This window comes from Phyllostomus discolor, chromosome 2, assembly GCF_004126475.2.
Source record: "Phyllostomus discolor isolate MPI-MPIP mPhyDis1 chromosome 2, mPhyDis1.pri.v3, whole genome shotgun sequence".
In the NCBI taxonomy this organism is placed as follows: domain Eukaryota; kingdom Metazoa; phylum Chordata; class Mammalia; order Chiroptera; family Phyllostomidae; genus Phyllostomus; species Phyllostomus discolor.
The window spans coordinates 201523800-201544401 of record NC_040904.2 but is presented as its reverse complement, the minus strand read 5'-3'; the positions used below and the strand labels follow the sequence as shown (position 1 = coordinate 201544401).

Genomic DNA, 20602 nt, shown 5'->3' with positions numbered 1-20602 from the left:
TTAGAATGTGGAAGTACTATATTTATTTATCCTAGAATAGTGATGTGTACACTCCAGGGATCCCTCAGAGGTGCTGTGAGACCCACAGTGGAAGGCAGAGAGGGAGCAGGGGAGGCTCAGGGTGGGTAGTGAGGCTGTAGGTTCCCAGATAGGAGAATATTTGCCCTGCATGGCCTCCGTCCCATCTGCCCCAACACTGCGGCAGGCTGGTGACATCAGTAAGAGCCGACCTTCAGTGAGTGCTCAGTATATGCCAGGCACCGCCAAGGTGAAAGACAGCAGTTAGGAAGACAGTACACATGCAAGCACATACACACACATGTACCCACACACCGTTTCTGGGAAGAGTTAATGGCCTCTGTAATGTAGTGAAAAGGTAAAAAGATACAAATAAAATTCAAATGCTAATCTCTAGTTTTGGAGCCTACATAAACTCAGGAACCTTTTGAAAGATGAGCTAAGTATAGTCATGTCACAAATACGAGAGTTTAGTCTGAGCCCGTAAGACTTTGTGTCTGCTTCTGTTTTATGAATTAGAAAAGAAGACCCTGGGTTGTGTTAGAAGAGCCAGTTCAGTAGAAGGGTTTTGCCGTCCTCGATTAGTGGTTTTCAGTCCTCTCTCTGCCTTTTTAAGTTCTGGAAGTCTTTTTCATGGGAAACTATGATACAGGTTTAGAACATAAACAGATCAAGGATGGTGTGGACTTGGGTAGAGACAGGGAAGCCTTTTTATAAAATGTATTGAGCCCTGTCTGGTGTGGCTTGGTGGACTGAGCACCGGCCTGCAAATTAAAGGGTCAGAGGTTCTATTCCCAATCAGGGCACACACCTGGGTTGCAGGCCAGGTCCTCAGCAGGGGGCGTGCCAGAGGCAACCACACATTGATGTTTCTCTCCCTCTCTTTATCCCTCCCTTCCCCTCTCTCTAAAAATAAATTAAAAAAAAAATGTGTTGATGCTTATAATGTTTCCACTTATATTTATAATTACTTTGAATGCTTTGCCCACAAATGTGTTCTGGAAGCACATCAGTCAGCTCTGCCCAAGACATTCATTATAGATGTGGGGCACAAAGGCCATTTGGATGCGCTGCTGGCAGATATTCCCCCTACACCAGTCCCAGTGAGGTTGCATGCAGGGATTTCCTCCATTGCAAGCAGATTGGTAATATTCTAAACACAGCTCCCAAACTGGTGACCAGATGTCTTTTTTTTTTTTTTTTTTTTTGAATATATGACAATCAAAACTTTGAGCCAGCATTGAAAATTGGGAGGTTTCTATTGAATGTAAACTATAATTAAATTTTTTAAGATTTTATCTATTTATTTTTAGAGAGAGGGGAAGGAAGGGAGGAAGAGAGGGAGAGAAACATCAATGTGTGGTTACCTCTTGTGTGCCCCCCATTTGGAAACCTGGACCCCCAACCCTGGCATGTGCTCTGACTGGGACTCAAACCAGCGATCCTTTGGTTTGCAGGCCAGCACTAAATCCACTGAGCCACACCAGCCAGGGATTACATTTCTCTTTAATTTAAAAAAAAAAGGAAAGGAAATCAGGAGATTTCATGTAGCACTCAAGGATTCTGGCCTCTCAGGAGATCGGGCAGCGCTGGTGGCACTGGGTAGTAGGCTGCAACTTTGAGGTGGGGCCTGAGATGTCCTGTTTGTCATAGTCCCTGCCACTCCTTCTTGTTTTTAATTCCTGCTTTGCTCCACTCATTTGGGAAAAGTGCCCTGTTTAGATTTTCTTTCTTTGGTGGTATTGGCTTGCTCTATGTGTGTATATGAAACTTTTAATCTTTATTTATAATATATATTTAGGTGTATACCATATATAATATATGCATATAGTGTGTGTGATATATATTTCAAGTTTAAAGATAAGACTGGGAATTTCAAGGTGTCTCTTCTTTAGGGCTATTTTTTGGCCAATAACCCTATTGTTATCTTACAGTTGCAGCTGTATTCAGAGGCCAGTGTAGCCCTTCTGAAATTGAACAACCCCAAAGATTTCCAAGAACTGAGTAAGCAGACCAAGAAGAACATGACCATTGATGGGAAAGAACTGACCATAAGTCCTGCATATTTGTTATGGGATCTGAGTGCCATCAGCCAGGTAAGGGATGCCAAGATTATTTTAAAACCTGCACCTGTTCAGGTTGTTAAAGATTTATAAATCACTTCACTGTGTTTGAAGAAGGAAGAGGACTTGATTGGAACTTTTCTAACTTTCTAGTTATTGCTATCAGTTAATATTAACTGAAGTGACCTAGAATCAGATCCAAGAACCTTTTCTAAAAAGTATGTTAAAGAAATGCTGTATATTTGTGCTGTTGTAACTATGCCGAGTCTTTTGCAGTTTTTGTAATGTTTAAAAGTAAGACCAGGTCTTTTTTTCCCCTTCTTCTTTTTGAATTTATTGGGGTGATACTGGTTAACAAAATTATACAGGTTTCAGGTGCACAGTTCCGTAACATATCTGTCATCTGAACTGTTGTGTGTTTATCACCCCAAGTTAAGTCTCCGTTCATCATCGTTTACCGAATCCTTCCTGTGTTCTCCTCTCCCTCCTCCACCCCTACCCCAGGCAGTTCCCATACCGCTTTCCATGTCTATGTGTTTTTTTCTCTTTTTTCCTTCAATCTCTCTACCCTCAAGCCCTCCCCACCATACCCCTGACAGCTGTATGACAGCTCTTTGCCTATGGGTTTGTCTCTATTTTGCTTGTTAGTTCATTTTGTTCATTAGATTCCACGTATGAGTGAAATCATATGGTACTTGTCTTTCTCTGACTGGCTTATGAGACTGGGTCTTTAAAAGTCGGCCAGAGCACCCTGAGAACTGAGAGGGTGGGGGAGAGACCAAGGAGGAGGTGTGACTGAAGGGGTATTTTAGGTCTTCATGTACCAAATGTTTTTCTCAGTCTAAGCAGGATGAAGATGTTTCTGCCAGCCGTTTTGAAGATAATGAAGAGCTGAGATACTCACTGAGATCTATTGAGAGGCATGCACCGTGGGTTCGGAATATTTTCATTGTCACCAATGGGCAGATTCCATCCTGGCTGAACCTTGATAATCCTCGAGTAACAATAGTAACACACCAGGTACATGACTTCCATATATCACAAGGCTCTGGGGTTTTTTCCTGTCTTTCACTGTTCTTTTACTTTTTCCTAATTTCATTCTTTTCACCCTGCTTACCTCCATTTCCACCTTCCTTTAATTCTTTCATTTGCCTTCCTTCCTTCCAAAAACAAAAATGAAAGAAAAAACACTTTTTCACCCTCTTTCTCTCTTTGTTTGTTTGTTTGTTTTTGGTTAAAAGGATGTTTTTCGAAACTTGAGCCATTTGCCTACCTTTAGTTCACCTGCTATTGAAAGTCACATTCATCGCATCAAAGGACTGTCCCAGAAGTTTATTTACCTGAATGATGATGTCATGTTTGGGAAGGATGTGTGGCCAGATGATTTTTATAGTCACTCCAAAGGTCAGAAGGTGAGTAGCTAAGAGGAAGGGGGGATGCCTAGCTTGGGAGTCACTTGGAGGTTATCAGTGGGAAATCAGGAATCGGTATATATACTACTATATTCAGATTTGATCAAATAAGTATTTTTGAGTGTTAAGCTCAGGAGAGTTATAATTTGGGAGAAAGAAAAGTATTTCCTAATAGTTTTTTGCTTGCCTGCATTCTCAGATGCCCAGAACCCCCTCATTTTTCCCTGAACTTCTAAATTTTCTATTACACCCTGGCCAGTGTGGCTCAGTTGGTTGGAGCATCATCCCATAATCTGAAAGGTCATGGGTTTGATTCTTCGTCAGGACACATGCTTGGGTTGTGGGTTCAGTCCAGGGGCATACAAGAGGCAACTGATCAGTGTTTCTCATTCACATCAATGTTTCTCTTCCTCCCCTACCCTCTCCCTAAAATTAATGAGCATTTCCCTTGCCCATATGGCTGACTTGGTTGGAGAGCCGTCCTGTAACCAAAAGGTTGTGGGTTCAATTTCCAGTTAGGTCGCATGCCTAGGCTGCGTGTTCAATCCCCTGTCCAGGTGTGTATGGAAGGCAGCCAGTCAATGTTTCTCCCATTGATGTTTCTCTCTTCCTCTCTTTCTAAAAGCAATGAAAAAAATGTCCTCAGGTGAGGATAAAAAAATAAATAAAATTAATAAACATGTCCTCAGGTAAGGACATGTAAATAAATAAATTTTCTATGGCAGCAGGAAAAACAAAATCATGATGAAACACAAAATCATGGTCACAGTGTCAGCAAAGTGACTGACATAGAAAGCTAGCTCAATTTTCAGCTTAAAGATGTGGATGAAATCTTACCAAACCTGGTCTCACTCTGACTTTGGGAGGCAGGATGGAGAAGTGGCTATGAGCACATACCCAGGAGCCAATTGTTTAGGATGGTCCTGGTCAATGACCTGAGCCTTTGTGTTTCCTGTGTGCCTGCTGCAGGAAATAGGATTACCCTTGTGGCATTGCTAGAAGGATTCATTGATAAGCTGGAGACTTATCGCTGTACACTTATGACAGAACCCTGCCAACTGCAAGTGCTAACTGCACAAAGCTCCTTCTTCTGCTGCTGTTTATGCCATCCCATTGTGCTCATTGTCCTGTGCCCCTGTTCTGTGGCCTCCCCTGTGTTAGCTTGTAGTGCGACAATGTTGAGCTGTGGTCTCACAGGGGAGACACACAAAATCAGGGACCTGTACAGTGATTTCCATGCCGGCAGGTGTGCTCCGGGTGCTGAGCAGTGGGAGCACACGAGGTTGAAGTCAGACAGCAGTAGGGAAGAATTCCCTGTTCATCTGAATAGAGACAAACTTTGAAGAACAAGCAGAAGTTAGATTCCAAATAGATGGAATGTCTAAAGGCATGCAGGCTTGAAAAAGAGAGCATATTTTTAAAAATTATTTTAATTTAAAAAGTCACCACTATAGAAAATTATACTGCAACAACAATTAAAATAAAATTTAAAAAAAGACCAAAAAAAAAAGTCACCATGTACCATATAACTCATCGTGAAAGCAGATGAGCTCACAACTCAGACTACTGGGCTGGTTAACTTGTCACAGAACCTTGTGCCTGTAGAGAAGGACGTTTAGAGTTCATCTGCCGTTTTCTTTCAGCCACGATGCAAGACTATGCACAAATACACTCAGGAGGTAATGACAGTTGTCACAGAAAAGTAGTGAGTCGTGTGGTATACTTTGCTCCACTTTGGCATGTGTTGTGCTCCCATGTAAGTCTGACATGTTGCCCTTTCGCCCACAATATATTATAAAACCATGGTGTGAGAAACGAATCCACGAGCTGAATCCTTGTCCGATTTCCTTGAGTAATGAACAGAGGAGATGTGCTCAGTAAGAATTATCAAAAGAGCAGAACTTAAGGCAAAGTGTGCCACATGAATGCCGTCAGCCTGTAGAAAATACTAACCTGTTCTAGAGGTTCAATTTTTTAAAAAGGAATTCTGATTTGACAGGAGGAAGCATCAGAACCCGTTTTCTATTCTCTCTGGTTTTCTCGCAGGTTTACCTGACGTGGCCTGTGCCGAACTGTGCCGAGGGCTGCCCGGGCTCCTGGATCAAGGACGGCTACTGTGACAAGGCCTGTAACAATTCAGCCTGTGATTGGGACGGCGGTGATTGCTCCGGTGAGGCTGTGTTCAGATATAATTTGCTTCTGTTTATGGAAGTTTTTCATCGCTATTCATTATTGAGTGTGTCCAAGGGAATTCAGCATTTTCGTGTATTCAAATAATCAATAATTCACAGACTCTTTATGGAGGTGATGCTAGTGCCCTTGTGTGGCCCAGCTTATTCATATTATCCATTGTTGAGGGCATTTTCCCACACTGGCCCTGCCCTTGAAAAGATGAAAATCAGGACTACCTTTAGTTATGTAAACTCAAGAGCAAGAACAGCTGTAACTAGTTTCTATGGGAGCTCCTGGCAGCAAATGCTGGTAGGTCGGTGAATGACGGAGATGCAACAGAAATGCAGGTCTTTTCTCCTCAGCATCTCTTCTCTTGTTCTTACGAGCTTATGTTTGGACTTGTCGACAACAAGATTTTTGCTTTTATTTATTGCCTTTCAGTTTATAAAGAATTTAAATTTATGAAACATCCATTATCCATCTTAATTTCTTCGTCACCTAAGAAAGAGAGAGGGTATGCACAGATAGCATCTCCATGTTCCATATGAGGAAACAGATTTGGAAAAGTGTTGGAGGAAAGAAAACTTCAAGTTGTGTTTCACTCAGGCCTGCCAGAGCCACTTGTGAGAAGTGTGAGCAGCTGCAGGGAGAGAGCACAGACTTGCAGAGTGGATCGGTGTGGTCCAGAGAACTCAGCCCTAACAGGACATTCACACTGGATGATGAAGTTAGCGCCCACATGAGGACATGTGGCAGTTCTGACAGTGACAGTGTTTGGAGTAATCTCTCCCCGTTTCCCCGCTCCTCCATCCACATCCACATGCGCCTCCTTGAGAAAGTTTGAGGCCCGCACTTCTGGGTTGCACAGCCAGTAAGTGCCCAGCCTATTGTCTGGTGATGTCCCCTTGTCAGCTTATTTTCTTCTTAAGCTGCATGAACTGTTCTACTTAGGAACAGGGTGAACGCTTTCTGACTGAAACTCATGCATCAAATCTTGAAAACAACTGTGAAGAAGTAAAGAGCTGTCTTTTCTTTTTTTCTAGCTTATAAGCACAGCAAGATTCTGTTGTCCTTCCCCCTCTACAGGTAACAGCGGAGGGAGCCGCTATGGCGCAGGAGGCGGGGGAACTGGCAGTATTGGAGTTGGACAGCCCTGGCAGTTTGGAGGAGGAATAAACAGTGTCTCCTACTGTAATCAAGGATGCGCAAACTCCTGGCTCGCTGATAAGTTCTGTGACCAAGCCTGCAATGTCTTGTCCTGTGGGTTTGATGCTGGTGACTGTGGGCAAGGTATATTTTTTGTCATAAAAATATATTAAGGATAAGGGGACAAAAATCCTTGGCCAGTAGAGAGGGCTTAGGGTCACTGTTTTTATTTAAAGTAATTATTCTCTGTGTATCCCTTTCCCAGCCTTGCATCCAGACTAATTGTAAGTTAAAAGTAAGAGAAAGACACAGACCTTTACAAAACAGTAAATACTAAAGCTGCCCTTATTACTCCAGTCTGATTTTTTTTTTTTTTTTTTTACTAAGCTGATATACCTTAGTTGAAAATATGAAGCCCTGGCTGGTGTAGCTCAGTGGATTGAGCACGGGCTGCGAACCAATGCATCGCAGGTTCGATTCCCAGTCAGGGCACATGCCTGGGTTGCAGGCCATAGCCCCCAGCAACCGCACATTGATGTTTCTCTCTCTCTGTCTTTCTCCCTCTCTTCCCTCTCTAAAAATAAATAAATAAAATCTTAAAAAAAAAAGAAAATACGAGAGATAATAGGTTAATTTGAAAATAACAAAAGACCAATAATGTATTAAATAAGGACGATTTGAATACTGGAGCTTGTTGATAGCTTATTAACAGAGGTCATTTTGGCAGAAAGTTGTATTTTCTCTCATGGACAAAAAGATGGAAGTTGATTATTGGAATTTGCAGTCAGGCACCCTGCCGTATCTCGGCAGTGAGTCGGACTCAGCAAACGATCCATGTTGATGACAGCAATGGCCTCACACAGTCCAAGCAGCCCCGTACCGATAGTTCTTGTGTAGAATTTCTGATTCCTCAGAAGTCCATTTAAAGTCACTGTTAGAAAGTAAAGACTCAAACCCTAAGAATTAAAGGAAAAGAGGGGCAAATGGCTAGTTTTTTTTTACAAGTCATGTTTGCTTTTTTTCCCTCTAGATCATTTTCACGAATTATATAAAGTGACTCTTCTCCCAAACCAGACTCACTATGTTATTCCAAAAGGTGAATGCCTGCCTTATTTCAGCTTTGCAGAAATAGCCAAAAGGGGAATCGAAGGCGCCTATAGTGACAACCCAATAATTCGACATGCTTCTATAGCCAATAAGTGGAAAACCATCCACCTCATAATGCACAGCGGAATGAATGCAACCACGATACATTTTAATCTCACACTTCAAAGTAAAAACGACAAAGAGTTCAAAATCCAGATAGCAGTCGAGGTTGACACAAGAGAGGAACCGAAACTGAATTCTACAACCCAGAGGTCCTACCAAGCTTTGGTTAGCCCCGTAACACTTCTTCCGGAGGTGGAAATCCCATTTGAGGATATTCCCGAAGAAAAACGCTCCCCAAAGATCAAGAGACGTGATGTTAATACAACAGGGAGACCCCAAGAGGAGGTGGAAATTCCCCTGGTAAATATTTCACTCCTTCCAAAAGAGGTCCAGCTGCATCTCAAGAACCTGGATTTGCAGCTGGAACGTGGAGACATCACTATGAAAGGATACAACCTGTCCAAGTCAGCCTTGCTGAAATCGTTTCTGGTAAACTCACAGGATGCCGAAATAAAAATAAACCAAGCCATCGTAACAGATGCAAGAAGTGAGAATTTGGAGGCCCCACTGGTAAACGAGCTTCACAAAAGCACCTTGCCGAACAGCTTAGGAGCACCTGAAAGATTACAGAGGTCCACTTTTCCAGGACGGACAGTAAAAGTGAATGGCCACTACCGGCGTCAGACTCCACCACTGGCCGCGGAAACCAAAGCAAGCTTTAGATCTGAAACTCAGACCCGAAAAAGAGGAGGCAGAAATGCGTCAAAAGAAGAGCTCTCTTCTCTGGTTGTTCCACTGGAAAGACATGTGCTGAGAGAAAAGGCAATCATGGGGAAAGAACAAGAGAAAAACAGAGTGGAGGACCGTGCTGAAAATCACTTACATGGTAATGAAGTATTACCTGGAAGAAAACTGCAGCAGTACACAGACAGTTACCCGGGGTTTTTGCCATGGGAGAAAAAAAAGTATTTTCAAGATCTTCTTGATGTAAGTTGATCAAGGTCTTCTTGATGTAAGTTACACCCAGCCATATTCCTTCTCACGCTCAGGAAAAATAAATAACCTTGTAAGTGATAATAGTATCATAATAGCTACCATTTATTTAGCACTTCTCCTGCACCAGTCAGTGAGCTAAAAGCTTTTCTTACATGGTTTCATTTAATTTTCTCAATGGCCCTAATAATAAAAAGAGTTTATAATGGTTTCTACTATCGTGTTACAGCTTAGAGAACAGCCTTAGGGTGAATGAGCAAGGGATTCAGCCAGGGACATACCCCAAGTAAGATTTCAAGAAATGCTTTTGCGTACGTAGTGCGAGTCAGATCTGACATTTTTCCAGTTTTAGTGATGACCAAATTGAGGGGCAGAGAAGTTCATTTGCTTCCCTAGCGTCACAACAGCAAGTCAGCGTGAGCCAAGCCTCTAAGCTAGCAGGCTCTCCCTCCTGTCCCATGGCCTCCACAGGGCTGGGGTGGCATTTGTACGTCTCCTGAGTGCCATCACTCTGCTGACTGCTGGGGAAGGCAAGATGATTAGAGCACAGTCAGTAACTGCTAGTGGAGATGCAAAGAGCAAGTTGGGAGACAGATTCATCGCAAGTATGTGGCAGTGGGACTAGTGTCTCTGTTGAGGTGTGGGTAAGGAGTCTGAAGAGAAAATTCCTTAATTTTGCATAGAGGCATCAGGAAAGGCATCCTTCAGGAAGTACCCTGTGAGCTGACCTTTGAAAGGTGAGTCAGAGTTGATAGACCAAGAAACATCCTGTGGTCTAGGCTGGATGGTGAACAAAGCACTCCCATGAGTGCACGTCAGGCTGGAAGGGAAGCAGATGGAGAGGGGATGTCTCACTCCTGTCCTTGTCTTTGGGAAGCATCTTGTACCTGCTGCAGTAGCATTGACTAATTGTTGAGTGACTGCAGCATTCTAGTCGAGGTTTCTTTCCTCACTGCCCCCTTTTTTTAATTACAAAAGCACTATAGGCTGGTGGCAAAAATTGTAAGCAGTGCAAAAATGATGCAGTAAAAAAGAGAAAAGTCCCCCTCCTCCTTCCTAATTGTCCTACTTGAGATCATTACTATTGTAGTTTGGTCGATGTCCTTTTGTATAGATTATGCAAACATATAAACTATGTAGTTTATGTTTTGGCAGCAGTGGAATCACACTATACTTGCACTGCTCTGCAGTTGCCTATTGATCTCCTGGTGTGTGGGCAAACTGCCCAAGTCAATGCCACTGTCCTTTTTAACAGTTGCAAGTTATTTCCAGTGTTTCCAAGTACAAATAATGTTACAATAAATATTTTTGTGTATGGAACTTACTCTTGAGGAAGTTATTACTTCTCTAGGTAGAATTGGTAGCTTAAAGGGTCAGGTGCACAAAAATTTAAACATGTCCACTAGATACAGGGGTGTCCAACCTGCGGCCCACAGGCTGCATGCGGCCCAACACAAAATCGTAAATTCACTTAATTTACAATTTTTGCTCACCAGTTTTTATTAGTGTTTGTGTATTTCATGTGTGACCCAAGACAACTGTTCTTCCAGTGTGGCTCAGAGACACCAAAAGGTTGGACGCCCCTGCTAGAATGTTGTGCCTCTTCCTAGTTCTACAGACAGTATGTAAGACTGCTTGTTTCTCTATAGGCTAACCAACACCAGTTATTACCAATGTCTTCACATTTTTATCATTTTGAGAAGCAAAGATATTTTAACTTCTATGAAGTGTGTTCACATTCTTTGCCCATTTGTTATTTTGCCTCATTCTGGTTCTGATAGGGTTCTTTACATTTTATAATATTGACTTGATTATATGGTGAAACCAGTTTTGTATTCTCATCCTTGTGTTCAAAACTCAAGTACTTGCTGCCTTGAAATCATCAGTAGAAATAACTTCATATCGAAAGTACTATCAGATTTATCTGTAAATAGAGTTTCTAAATATTGCATCGAATTGGCTGGGAAATCTCCCGCTCAATGACTAGTCCTTGAAGAATATCCTATAAATAGACCCTCACCACACGGCTGTTCTTCTCAAGCCAATGTTGGGGATACTTTCACTGAAGTCTAGTTTTGCCCTGCTCTTAGGGTCCTAATTTTATCTGCCTGTCATGGACCATCAGTGACTAGGTATTACATTATATAAAATGGCACCTTTGCCTCTTGTTAACCAAAGTATGCCTGTATGTGTTACATGGAATTCTTTTTTCAGGAAGAAGAGTCATTGAAAACCCAACTGGCGTACTTTACTGACAGCAAACATACTGGCAGGCAACTAAAAGATACATTTGCAGACTCCCTCCGATATGTAAACAAAATTCTAAACAGCAAGTTCGGATTCACATCTAGGAAAGTCCCTGCCCACATGCCTCACATGATCGACCGAATAGTTATGCAAGAATTACAAGACATGTAAGTCTGGGCTTGTGTCTGGGTTGCATGCATGCGCTCAGAGCCAGGGCTGCCTGAGGTTTACACCTTTGCTGTGCTAAATTTACGACTCCAGTATTTGATGACTAGCATGCTGAAGGTATCGTGTAAGGTGGAAAGGAAAAAAAGATGCTGACTCTACAAACGTCAGGTGCTGTGTATGTTTTAAATATCACGAGCTCATTATATGTTATATTTGTGCAGGTTCCCTGAAGAATTTGACAAGACGTCATTTCACAAAGTGCGCCACTCTGAGGATATGCAGTTTGCCTTCTCTTATTTTTATTACCTCATGAGTGCAGTTCAGCCACTGAATATATCTCAAGTTTTTGATGAAGTTGATACTGACCAGTCTGGTGTCCTATCTGACAGAGAAATCCGAACACTAGCTACCAGAATTCATGACCTGCCTTTAAGTTTGCAGGTGCTGTATTCTTTCTCCCTAAACCTTACTGCGTTTTTTAATGAAACTTTCTTTTTTTTTTAAGATTTGATTTATTTATTTCCAGAGAGGGAAGGGAGGGAAGAGAGAAAGAGAGAGAGAAACATCAATGTGCGGTTGCTGGGGGCCATGGCCTGCAACCCAGACATGTGCCCTGACTGGGAATTGAACCTGCAATGCTTTGGTTCGCAGCCCACACTCAATCCACTGAGCTATGCCAGCCAGGGCTGAAACTTTCAGTTTGGAATACTTTCTCTTTTTCCTCCTACATGTTTCAGTGTTGTGCAAGTAAAAGTAATTCTTAATAGTTCACAAAGATGTTCACAACCAGTTTTATTTTTGTGCCAGAATTAAAACCAAATTTGAAGTTCACGTTTCCTGAGATTACTTCTTTTAGGCTTGCAGTGGGGATGGCTGTCGTGTTGTGTGGGGAAGAGCCAGACCATATCTGCACGTTGGGTTCTTGTGACGAGTTCATTCAGGGGTGGCTGACTACATACCTCAGCCAGGCTTGTGATGCCGCACAGCCCCCTCTGCCATGGCTCTCCTAGTTAGTCCCCGGAGTAGGGAGCTCACTAACGGGGCGGGCAGGATGAATCCAACTGCAGGCCGTCCCCTCTGGTGATCCCTTGGACCGTCTTGTGTAAAATGGTGCCTCACGGTCCAGGGTGATCTACTTTGAAACGAAGATGAAATATTTGTATTCGCATTGTCTCATTCTGCTCTTTATAGGGTGTTTTTATCTTTAGAATCATGTAGCCAGGCTCTCTTTGAAGATAACATTGAAACACATTTTGGAGACCTCTATGTAGTTTTTATTTTTAAAGCCACAATCATTACTTATAATGTACATGGAAGGTTTATCCTTTTGCTTTGTTAGGATTTAACGGGTCTGGAGCACATGTTAATAAATTGCTCAAAAATGCTTCCTGCTAACATCACTCAGCTCAGCAACATTCCACCAACTCAGGAAGCATACTATGACCCCAATCTGGTAAGTGGCATGGATTCTTTTATGTAAAAAGAAAGTGTGTCTTTATCGGGTGCTATTTACACCATTTCTGTATGGCATTTCAAAAAGTATAAGCAGGCTCTATGTGCATATGTCTTTGGTGGAAAGAAGTAGTACAGATAATCTAGAATATTTTATATCTTGCTTTGGAATATCTTTTTTCCTAACTAATGGATTTTAAGCTCATATTGGGATTAGTTGCTTATATTCTGTAAGCAGACTCCTATTCACTAAGGATGGCAGAAGATAGCCCCAAAGTATTCGCATTAGCTTGGGAGAACTATCCAAAGGTTAAACATTAACCAAGGAAATGTTCATCGCATTTGAATGCCATCTTTCATCCAAGCTAAATTGCTTTGATGCCAGCACTTCCTAGATCTGACCAGTAGGGGGTGTGGATGATTCACACACAGTGGTATGGTGGGGCATTTAGTTGAAATGATTATAACACTGTTGATTGTCAGGTGCATCTCAGTTTCAGAGAAGTGGGGAAAAATGTACATTTAGAACTGATGGAAGAAGGGTGTAATATAGCCATTAATGTGATGCTTACAATTAATATTTAGGGCTATATGGAAAAATGTTTACAAGATAAAATTAGGTGGGGAAAAACAGGCAGTACCATATACAGAGTATGATTTGAACTATGGAAAACTCCCAAAAACCATCACACATGCACGCATAAAACACACTGCAAAAAGTAATAGAAACGACAAAAGATGAAATCATATGTGGGTTTCAATTTCCTTTTTTCATACTGGTATTTTCTATAATGAAGAGTTTTGGTTTCATAATGAGAATAAAATGTTACTTAGGAAAGATTTTACCAACTTGGAAATGTTCAAGCCATATATAAGTAATTTATACTTACCTACAGGTAAGACATTTGTAAATTAGTGTACAGAAGAGTAGTAAGGCAGTTCCTGAAAGAAGGAAATAATTTATTTAGCGATCACTGTGCAGACCAGGGACCGTGTTCCTCACTGCTGTTCTCGGAGAGCCCACAAAGGCCTGCCTGTGAGGAGACACAGTGAGATGAGCGGCAGCAGCTCTTGGTGAGACAGGTCAGCCCAGGGGCTGTTGGAACAGGCAGACAAACTATGGGAATTTCCCATCAGGCGTTGGTTAGTGTAGCATATGGCATGGGTTAGTACGCAGATATGTGCCACTTAAAACTTTATTCACAAAAACAGGCAGTTAGTCTGCAGGCCATAGTATGCCAGTCTGATTTTTAGAAATGTTCTTGATTACTGAGTCTTTGGTTCCCTCTTAAATTCTGCACCCAAGCTGAATGCTTTACTTGCCCAGCCACAGTCTTGGCCACGCTGTAATGTCTGTCTTTCCTCACAGCCACCCGTCACTAAAAGTCTAGTAACCAACTGTAAACCAGTAACTGATAAAATCCACAAAGCGTATAAGGACAAAAACAAATATAGGTAAGTAGACATACAATTTCCTCTCTGTTAAGTTTAAGAATAACTAATATAAGAGTCTGGTATTCTCATGGCTTTACAGTAGTTTATTAAGTATTAAGTTTATTAAGTATTCTTTTACAATTTATGTGACATTGTTTTCTTTCATAATATTGAAAGACTCACTCATTCGGAGGATGCTGAGTCTGTTCAAGTTTCATAAAATGTTTTTCTTACTGAAAATCTGTCATATCCACATAAAATATTGACACTCTTTAAATATGTTTGATAATTAGGTTTGAAATCATGGGAGAAGAAGAAATTGCTTTTAAAATGATTCGTACCAATGTTTCTCATGTGGTTGGCCAATTGGATGATATAAGAAAAAATCCAAGGTACTGCTTTTTTTTAATTAATAAACTTTTTGCCAGTTTTATTTTTTATATATTATTGAATTTATTGGGGTTACATTGGTTAATAAAATGATATAGGTTTCAAGTATATAATTCTGTGATAGATATAGCATCTGTATGTTGTTGTATTGTGTGTTCACCCCCCAAAGTCTAGTCTTCTTCCATCACCGTTTGTCCCTCCTTTGCCTTCTTCTACCTCCCCCACCTTCTTTCCTTCTGGAAATCACCATGCTGTCATCTGGGTCTATGGGGGGGGGGGGGGGGTTGTTTGTTTTTTTGTTTTGTTTTGTTTTTCCTTAATGCCTCCACCTACCTCATCCAGCCCCCCAACTTCCCTCCCCTCTGACAGCTTTTAGTCTGTTCTTGCCTTATAACCCAGGGATTCTACTTCTGGTAATATATCCAAAGAAACCCAAAACACTAAATCAAAAGAACCAATACCCCCCTATGTTTATTGCAGCACTAATTACAATTAGCCAGCATTTGGAAGCAGCCTAAGTACCCATCAGTAGATAAGTGGCTACAAAAGCAATGGTACATTTACACAATGGAATACTACTGAGCTGTAAAAAAAAAGAAGGAAATCTGCCCTGGCTGGTGTGGCTCAATGGATTGAGTACCAGCCTGCAAACCAAAGGGTCACTGGTTTGATTCCCAGTCAGCACATGCCTGGGTTGCAGGGCAGGTCCCAGTGGAAGGCATGTCAGAGGAAACCACACATTGGTGTTTCTCTCCATCTCTTTCTCCTTCCCTCCTCCTCTCTCTAAAAATAAATAAAATCTCTTTTGAAAAATGGAAATTTTGCCTTTTGCCACAGCATAGATGGATGTGGGAGGGTATTATGCTAAGTGATATAAGCCAATCAGAGAACAACAAATAAACTTTATTTTTTAGATCACATTTAGGTTCAGCACAACTGAGAAAGTACAGAGAATTCCCACAACTTTAAAAATTATCCTTATTCACGTAAATAAACCTGAAAAAAACAGCAGCAGCACTTAGAGAGAAGGGAGTGACTTAATTCTGTCTGGAGCAGGTAGAAATGCCTGATGGTGGAGGTAGCTTTTGAAGTAACAGATAGAGTTGCAAGGTGAGGTAAGGTCCCCCCATTCAGAGGGACTGGCACAGACTTCTAAGAGTCCAGTGACAGGAGCTGTTCAGTGAGGCTAAGGGGGGCCATATCAGAGGAGGTAAGGCCAGACAGCTGGGACCCTCAAAGCATTTCTAAGAAAGTTCTTCCAGAGATGTTGTTTGGCAGTTAGACTTGCCTTTGCAATTCAGAGTGTCTGTGAACAAAAAGATGTGCTGCTGTAAATTTGAAAATCATTCCAGTAAATTGCAGTCATTCGTTGGAGATGGCTAAAGTGTTTAGGTTTATATAGGTCTTGAAAATCCAGCCTGGCCCCTTAAGTTACTTGCCTTAGATAGTTTGATGAAATGGGTTAAAATATGCATTTCTGAGTTTTGAACTTTAGTGGGAAGTATGTATTTTATCAGTTTCCTGCCCCAAAAGACTTTAATGGTATAAAAATAAATATTTTTATCTGAGTCTTTTCAATGCATTTGGAAGTCTTCAGCTTCACCTCATTTAAATTATGACTTTAATTATAAATGATCAGAGATATAAAATCTCTAGACATTTTAAGCCATAGTAGTTTTTGTAAAAATCTCATTCTTGTTTGGGGGAGCAGAAATTAGAACTTTGAGAAAAAATGAAAATATCTTTAATGCTTATTTAGTAAATACGCATTAGAGATTATTTATCCAGTAAAATAGCTTATTTCCTACAAATGACAAATATTTCCCATAAGCCAAGCAAACTATAAGCCACAATAATTAATCACCCAACCTGTAGCTCTCTTTGCACATGCTGTTCCCTCTGCCTGGAATGCCCTGTTCTAATTTTTAAAAATAATTTTAAGTATCATCTTCAATATGTGCTTTTGCCTTCCCTCTGTCGATCTGTTCTCTCAGTCATTAGTGGTCTGTGTACCATGTGAGAGTTTACAGTTTTTAGTTGTACCCCATGCTTTTCCGTCTTTGTGCCAGTTTGAGATTGTTGGATGCGAGTATTCATCGACCTCCGTGTTACTTAAAGGGGCCAGGTTTTCCTAAAAATACACATGGCAAGCAGGCTTCTCTGCCAGTGTCTGCCAGGGCCAGATAGTGTACTTCCTGTGACCCTGAACAGATTTTATCATTTTTAACTCTCAGGTGTTTTGTTTTACTTTTATGGGGGCTTATGTTAAGTTGAGTGGAAAATCAGTCTTTTGACTGACTTGAGCTTGAAGGACAGGTTTTCCCTATTAACAGGGAGTCCGGGATAGGCAGAGGCCAGGCTTTGCTTTTCCCTCTGACCTCTTCATCTCTGCTTGTGTTGGGTTCATCCTCAGGCTGGACGAGGGGCAGTCGCAGCACTCCTGCATGTCCCTGCAGGTGTAGCCCTGTTCTGAGGCAGGAAGACATCGCCCCTTGCTGTGTGTCACGTGTTGTCCCTCCATTCCTACCCTAGTCACTGCGAAGGAGGGGGATTCACTCAGCTAGTCAGAAGCTTCCTCCGGTTAGGGGTGGCTTCGCCTCTTTTTAAATCAGCTTATATAGGGGGAGAAATGCTAAGCAAAATGGAAGTACTCTTTCAAAGGAGAAGGGAGTTATTTGCTGGGTCTGCTTTAGCTACTTTGTATCTCATCCATATGCTTTCATTAATTTTTCCCAAGTTTTTGAAAACTTTCGAAGATAAAGAAAAAATTTTAAATAGTACAATAAACCCCATAAATAAATTTCATCCAAATTTTAAAATTATCAGCCATCTATCATATTTGCTGATCTCTCATCTGTTTACACACACACATTTTACTTTAATCTGTTTTTTTCTGAACCATTTGAAAATTACTTGCAGACATACAGACATTTTAGCCCTGACTATTTTAGCCTTCTAAAACAAAATCAGTCTTTATACCATAACACCATTAACCCGTATCTAAGAATCTTAACATTGACTAAATAATACTACCTAATGGCCTATATTCAAATTTCCTTGGTTGCCTCCAAATGTTCTTTATAGCTGTTGTTTGTTTTTAATCTAGAATCCAGTCAAGGCTTGTACATGGTATTTGGTTGACATATCTCTAGTATCCTTTATTTTAAAGTAGTCCCCAAGCTTAGAGAATAGACAGGATAATGAACTTTCACATACTCGTCACCCACTTTCAGTAAGCAATTTGTGGTTGGTCTTGTTTCTTCTAAGCACACCCACTCCTTCACCACTTCCTAATTCTTTTCATGTCAGTCTCAGGCATTGTGTCATTTTATTTGTAAATCCTTTAATAAATTTCTGTAAATCATAAGGATTCTTTTAAAATAACCAGGATACCATTATTTATTTCTTAATATGATAAACTATCTGGTCAGTTTATGCATTTCCCCTATTGTCTTTTATAAGCATTTATGTGTTTTTTAAGTTTGTATGTTTGAAGTGGTATTAAGTAAATTCATTGCAATTAAGTCTATAGGTTTCCCCTCAATCTCTTTTTTAAATCATATGATTTTTCTGTGTGTGTATATATGAAGAAATCTATAGGTATGTATTATATTTGTGTGTGTATACACATGCATATAGATTTCTTACACTTTGGACTTCTCTGATTGTATCCCACTTAATATGTGGCTGTATTCCTGTATTTTCCTGTAAATTGGTAGTTGGATCTGAGGTCTTTATTAGATTTAAGTTTGCTGGGGTTTTTTGGTTTTTGGTATGTGGTTTTAGCAAGTGTACTCCAAAAACAGTGATATGCTTACTTACCGTTGTAATAGACCTTCAGTTTAGTGACTTTTGCCTTAAAGGCAAACAGTAAGGAAGCACCACTGTAATCTGCTTTTTGCCAGAGCTCTAGCATCTTACAGCTTGGTTGGAGAAATATTAAGAAATCATCAAACTATAATCTGTAGCTGCGAGGCTATCTGAATTACCTACATATTTTCAGTTCAGAGAACTTGGTTTTAGGTACTCACTCATTTTTTCCCCTGGTTGCTAACAAAATGACCCAGTCAGTAAACTACATTTGTTGAACACTTAATTGAGGACATGCTAAACAGAAATCATTAATTTATTCCAAAGCTAGAAGGCCCCTTTCAAGATTATCTTTCTTAGTTCTGTTTTATAGGTGAGAAATATCCAAAGAAAAGTTTTATAGTACATTTACTGCCCCAGAGAATCATTTCAGTAAATGTAACATCTTGGGACATAAGACCATAAAATATATTTGGAATCTACATTAACCCACATTTGCTTGTTTTGTGAAGTCAGGATCATCCTTACGATAACCAGTAACGCTTGGTCTCTGTTATTTTCAGGAAGTTTGTTTGCCTGAATGACAACATTGACCATAATCATAAAGATGCCCAGACAGTAAAAGCCGTTCTCAGAGACTTCTATGAATCCATGTTCCCTGTACCATCCCAGTTCGAGCTGCCCAGAGAGTATAGAAACCGTTTTCTACATATGCATGAACTGCAGGAATGGTAAGTGCTCATGGTTCGTATACATGTGTGTTTTGTTTCAGAGTGATGAAATTTCTTTAAATGTGTTGCTTGCTTTATAACTTCTTTGTAAAATACACTTAGATAGTTTTTATTGAGCTTAATCATTGAAATAATGTTTCTACTGAACTCACTGGCTGAGCCCATCTGCTGAGCCTTATTCATTGTCATCACTGCCCTCAGAGTGGCTACCCTGTTTGTTTGACACGTTCGATCAGTCATAGCTCCTTCTCCATACACTGCACAAGTCTTTTTTCTGTTTCAGTTGCATTTTTACCTTTCTTGAAATAATAAAGCATAACATGCCCAAAATGTTGCATATTTTCTTCCATCTGCAATATTAAAATGGCTACACAAAAATTCACCAGTTTTGAAAAGTTTTCGTTAAGTGCACTCTGATATGAGAGCTGTCACAATACAGTCTAACAAACTTGTTTTGAATAAAGTTAAAGACAACTAAGCACTACTAGATCCATCTTACAGAAGGAAGCAAACAAACTTTTTGGCTAACCCAATGAAATGGTATATAAATAACTCTTAAGTAACATAGTGAAACCATACATAGAGCTACATAATTGCTTTCTTCTCTCTGAACAGGAGAGCATATCGAGACAAGTTGAAGTTTTGGACTCATTGTGTACTAGCAACTTTGATTATGTTCACTGTATTCTCATTTTTTGCTGAACAGGTAAGTGTTATAGATTTTATGTGGGGATCAAACAGTATTTCTTGGTATATGAGTATCTGATTCTTTTAGAAAATGATATAAAGTCACAAGAAAATTTGAATTTCTTCTATTGATTTAGAGCTTATATGTCAATATGGGAAATATATTTCATAATATTCAGGCATCAGACATAATAGCATTTTACTTACTCATTGATCTTCTAGATCCATTACTGTTATTCTTTTTACTTGGAACTCAATAGATTAACTTGCAGGCTTCAAGGTAAAACTGAAAAGCTCTAAGTATTTTTAACCAAAACCTACCTAGACCTTCTCATCTGATACTATTTCCATTTTTTTTCTTAAAACCTTTCTAAAAGTGACTGAAGTGTCTTCATTTTTCTCACTTAAATTTCCTTTGAATTGCCGCGAGTTCTCCATGTAGGTACACACAACCCCCTTCAGGTGAGGGTCCAGGAGAAGGGGGGAGATTTCTGATGTAAAAAGAAAGGGACAAGAGAATCCTTATTGGGCTGCACATATGAAATGCTCTGAAGAAAAGGTGTTGCAGAAGGAAGGGAAATGTGTCTGAACTGACCTGACTTGCGCAGGGCAAGTGACCCTGGTCTCAGCCTCCTTTCCAGGTGGCAGTTGAGTAGAGCTTTTTTTAGCTATTGCTTATGGGAAACTGACACTGAATTTACTTACAACCAAGAAAGAGGAGGAGGTCAAA

At 40.5% G+C, this 20602-nt stretch overlaps 1 protein-coding gene across 3 annotated transcripts in view; it reads left to right on the top strand.

The window, feature by feature from the left end:
• The window catches only part of GNPTAB (N-acetylglucosamine-1-phosphate transferase subunits alpha and beta), a 63149-nt gene that overhangs the window by 37051 nt on the left and 5496 nt on the right, over window positions 1-20602 (top strand). For 2 of the 3 annotated variants that reach the window (XM_036019490.1, XM_028531964.2), the window contains 13 exons: window positions 1953-2114; window positions 2922-3101; window positions 3323-3493; window positions 5540-5663; window positions 6752-6955; window positions 7842-8947; window positions 11168-11367; window positions 11590-11809; window positions 12708-12821; window positions 14190-14275; window positions 14548-14646; window positions 19018-19185; window positions 19801-19891. In XM_036019490.1, coding sequence (XP_035875383.1) covers window positions 1953-2114; window positions 2922-3101; window positions 3323-3493; window positions 5540-5663; window positions 6752-6955; window positions 7842-8947; window positions 11168-11367; window positions 11590-11809; window positions 12708-12821; window positions 14190-14275; window positions 14548-14646; window positions 19018-19185; window positions 19801-19891 — 2925 coding nt within the window. The remainder of the gene's footprint in view (window positions 1-1952; window positions 2115-2921; window positions 3102-3322; window positions 3494-5539; window positions 5664-6751; window positions 6956-7841; window positions 8948-11167; window positions 11368-11589; window positions 11810-12707; window positions 12822-14189; window positions 14276-14547; window positions 14647-19017; window positions 19186-19800; window positions 19892-20602) is intronic. The other variant, XM_036019489.1, reaches the window with a different exon arrangement.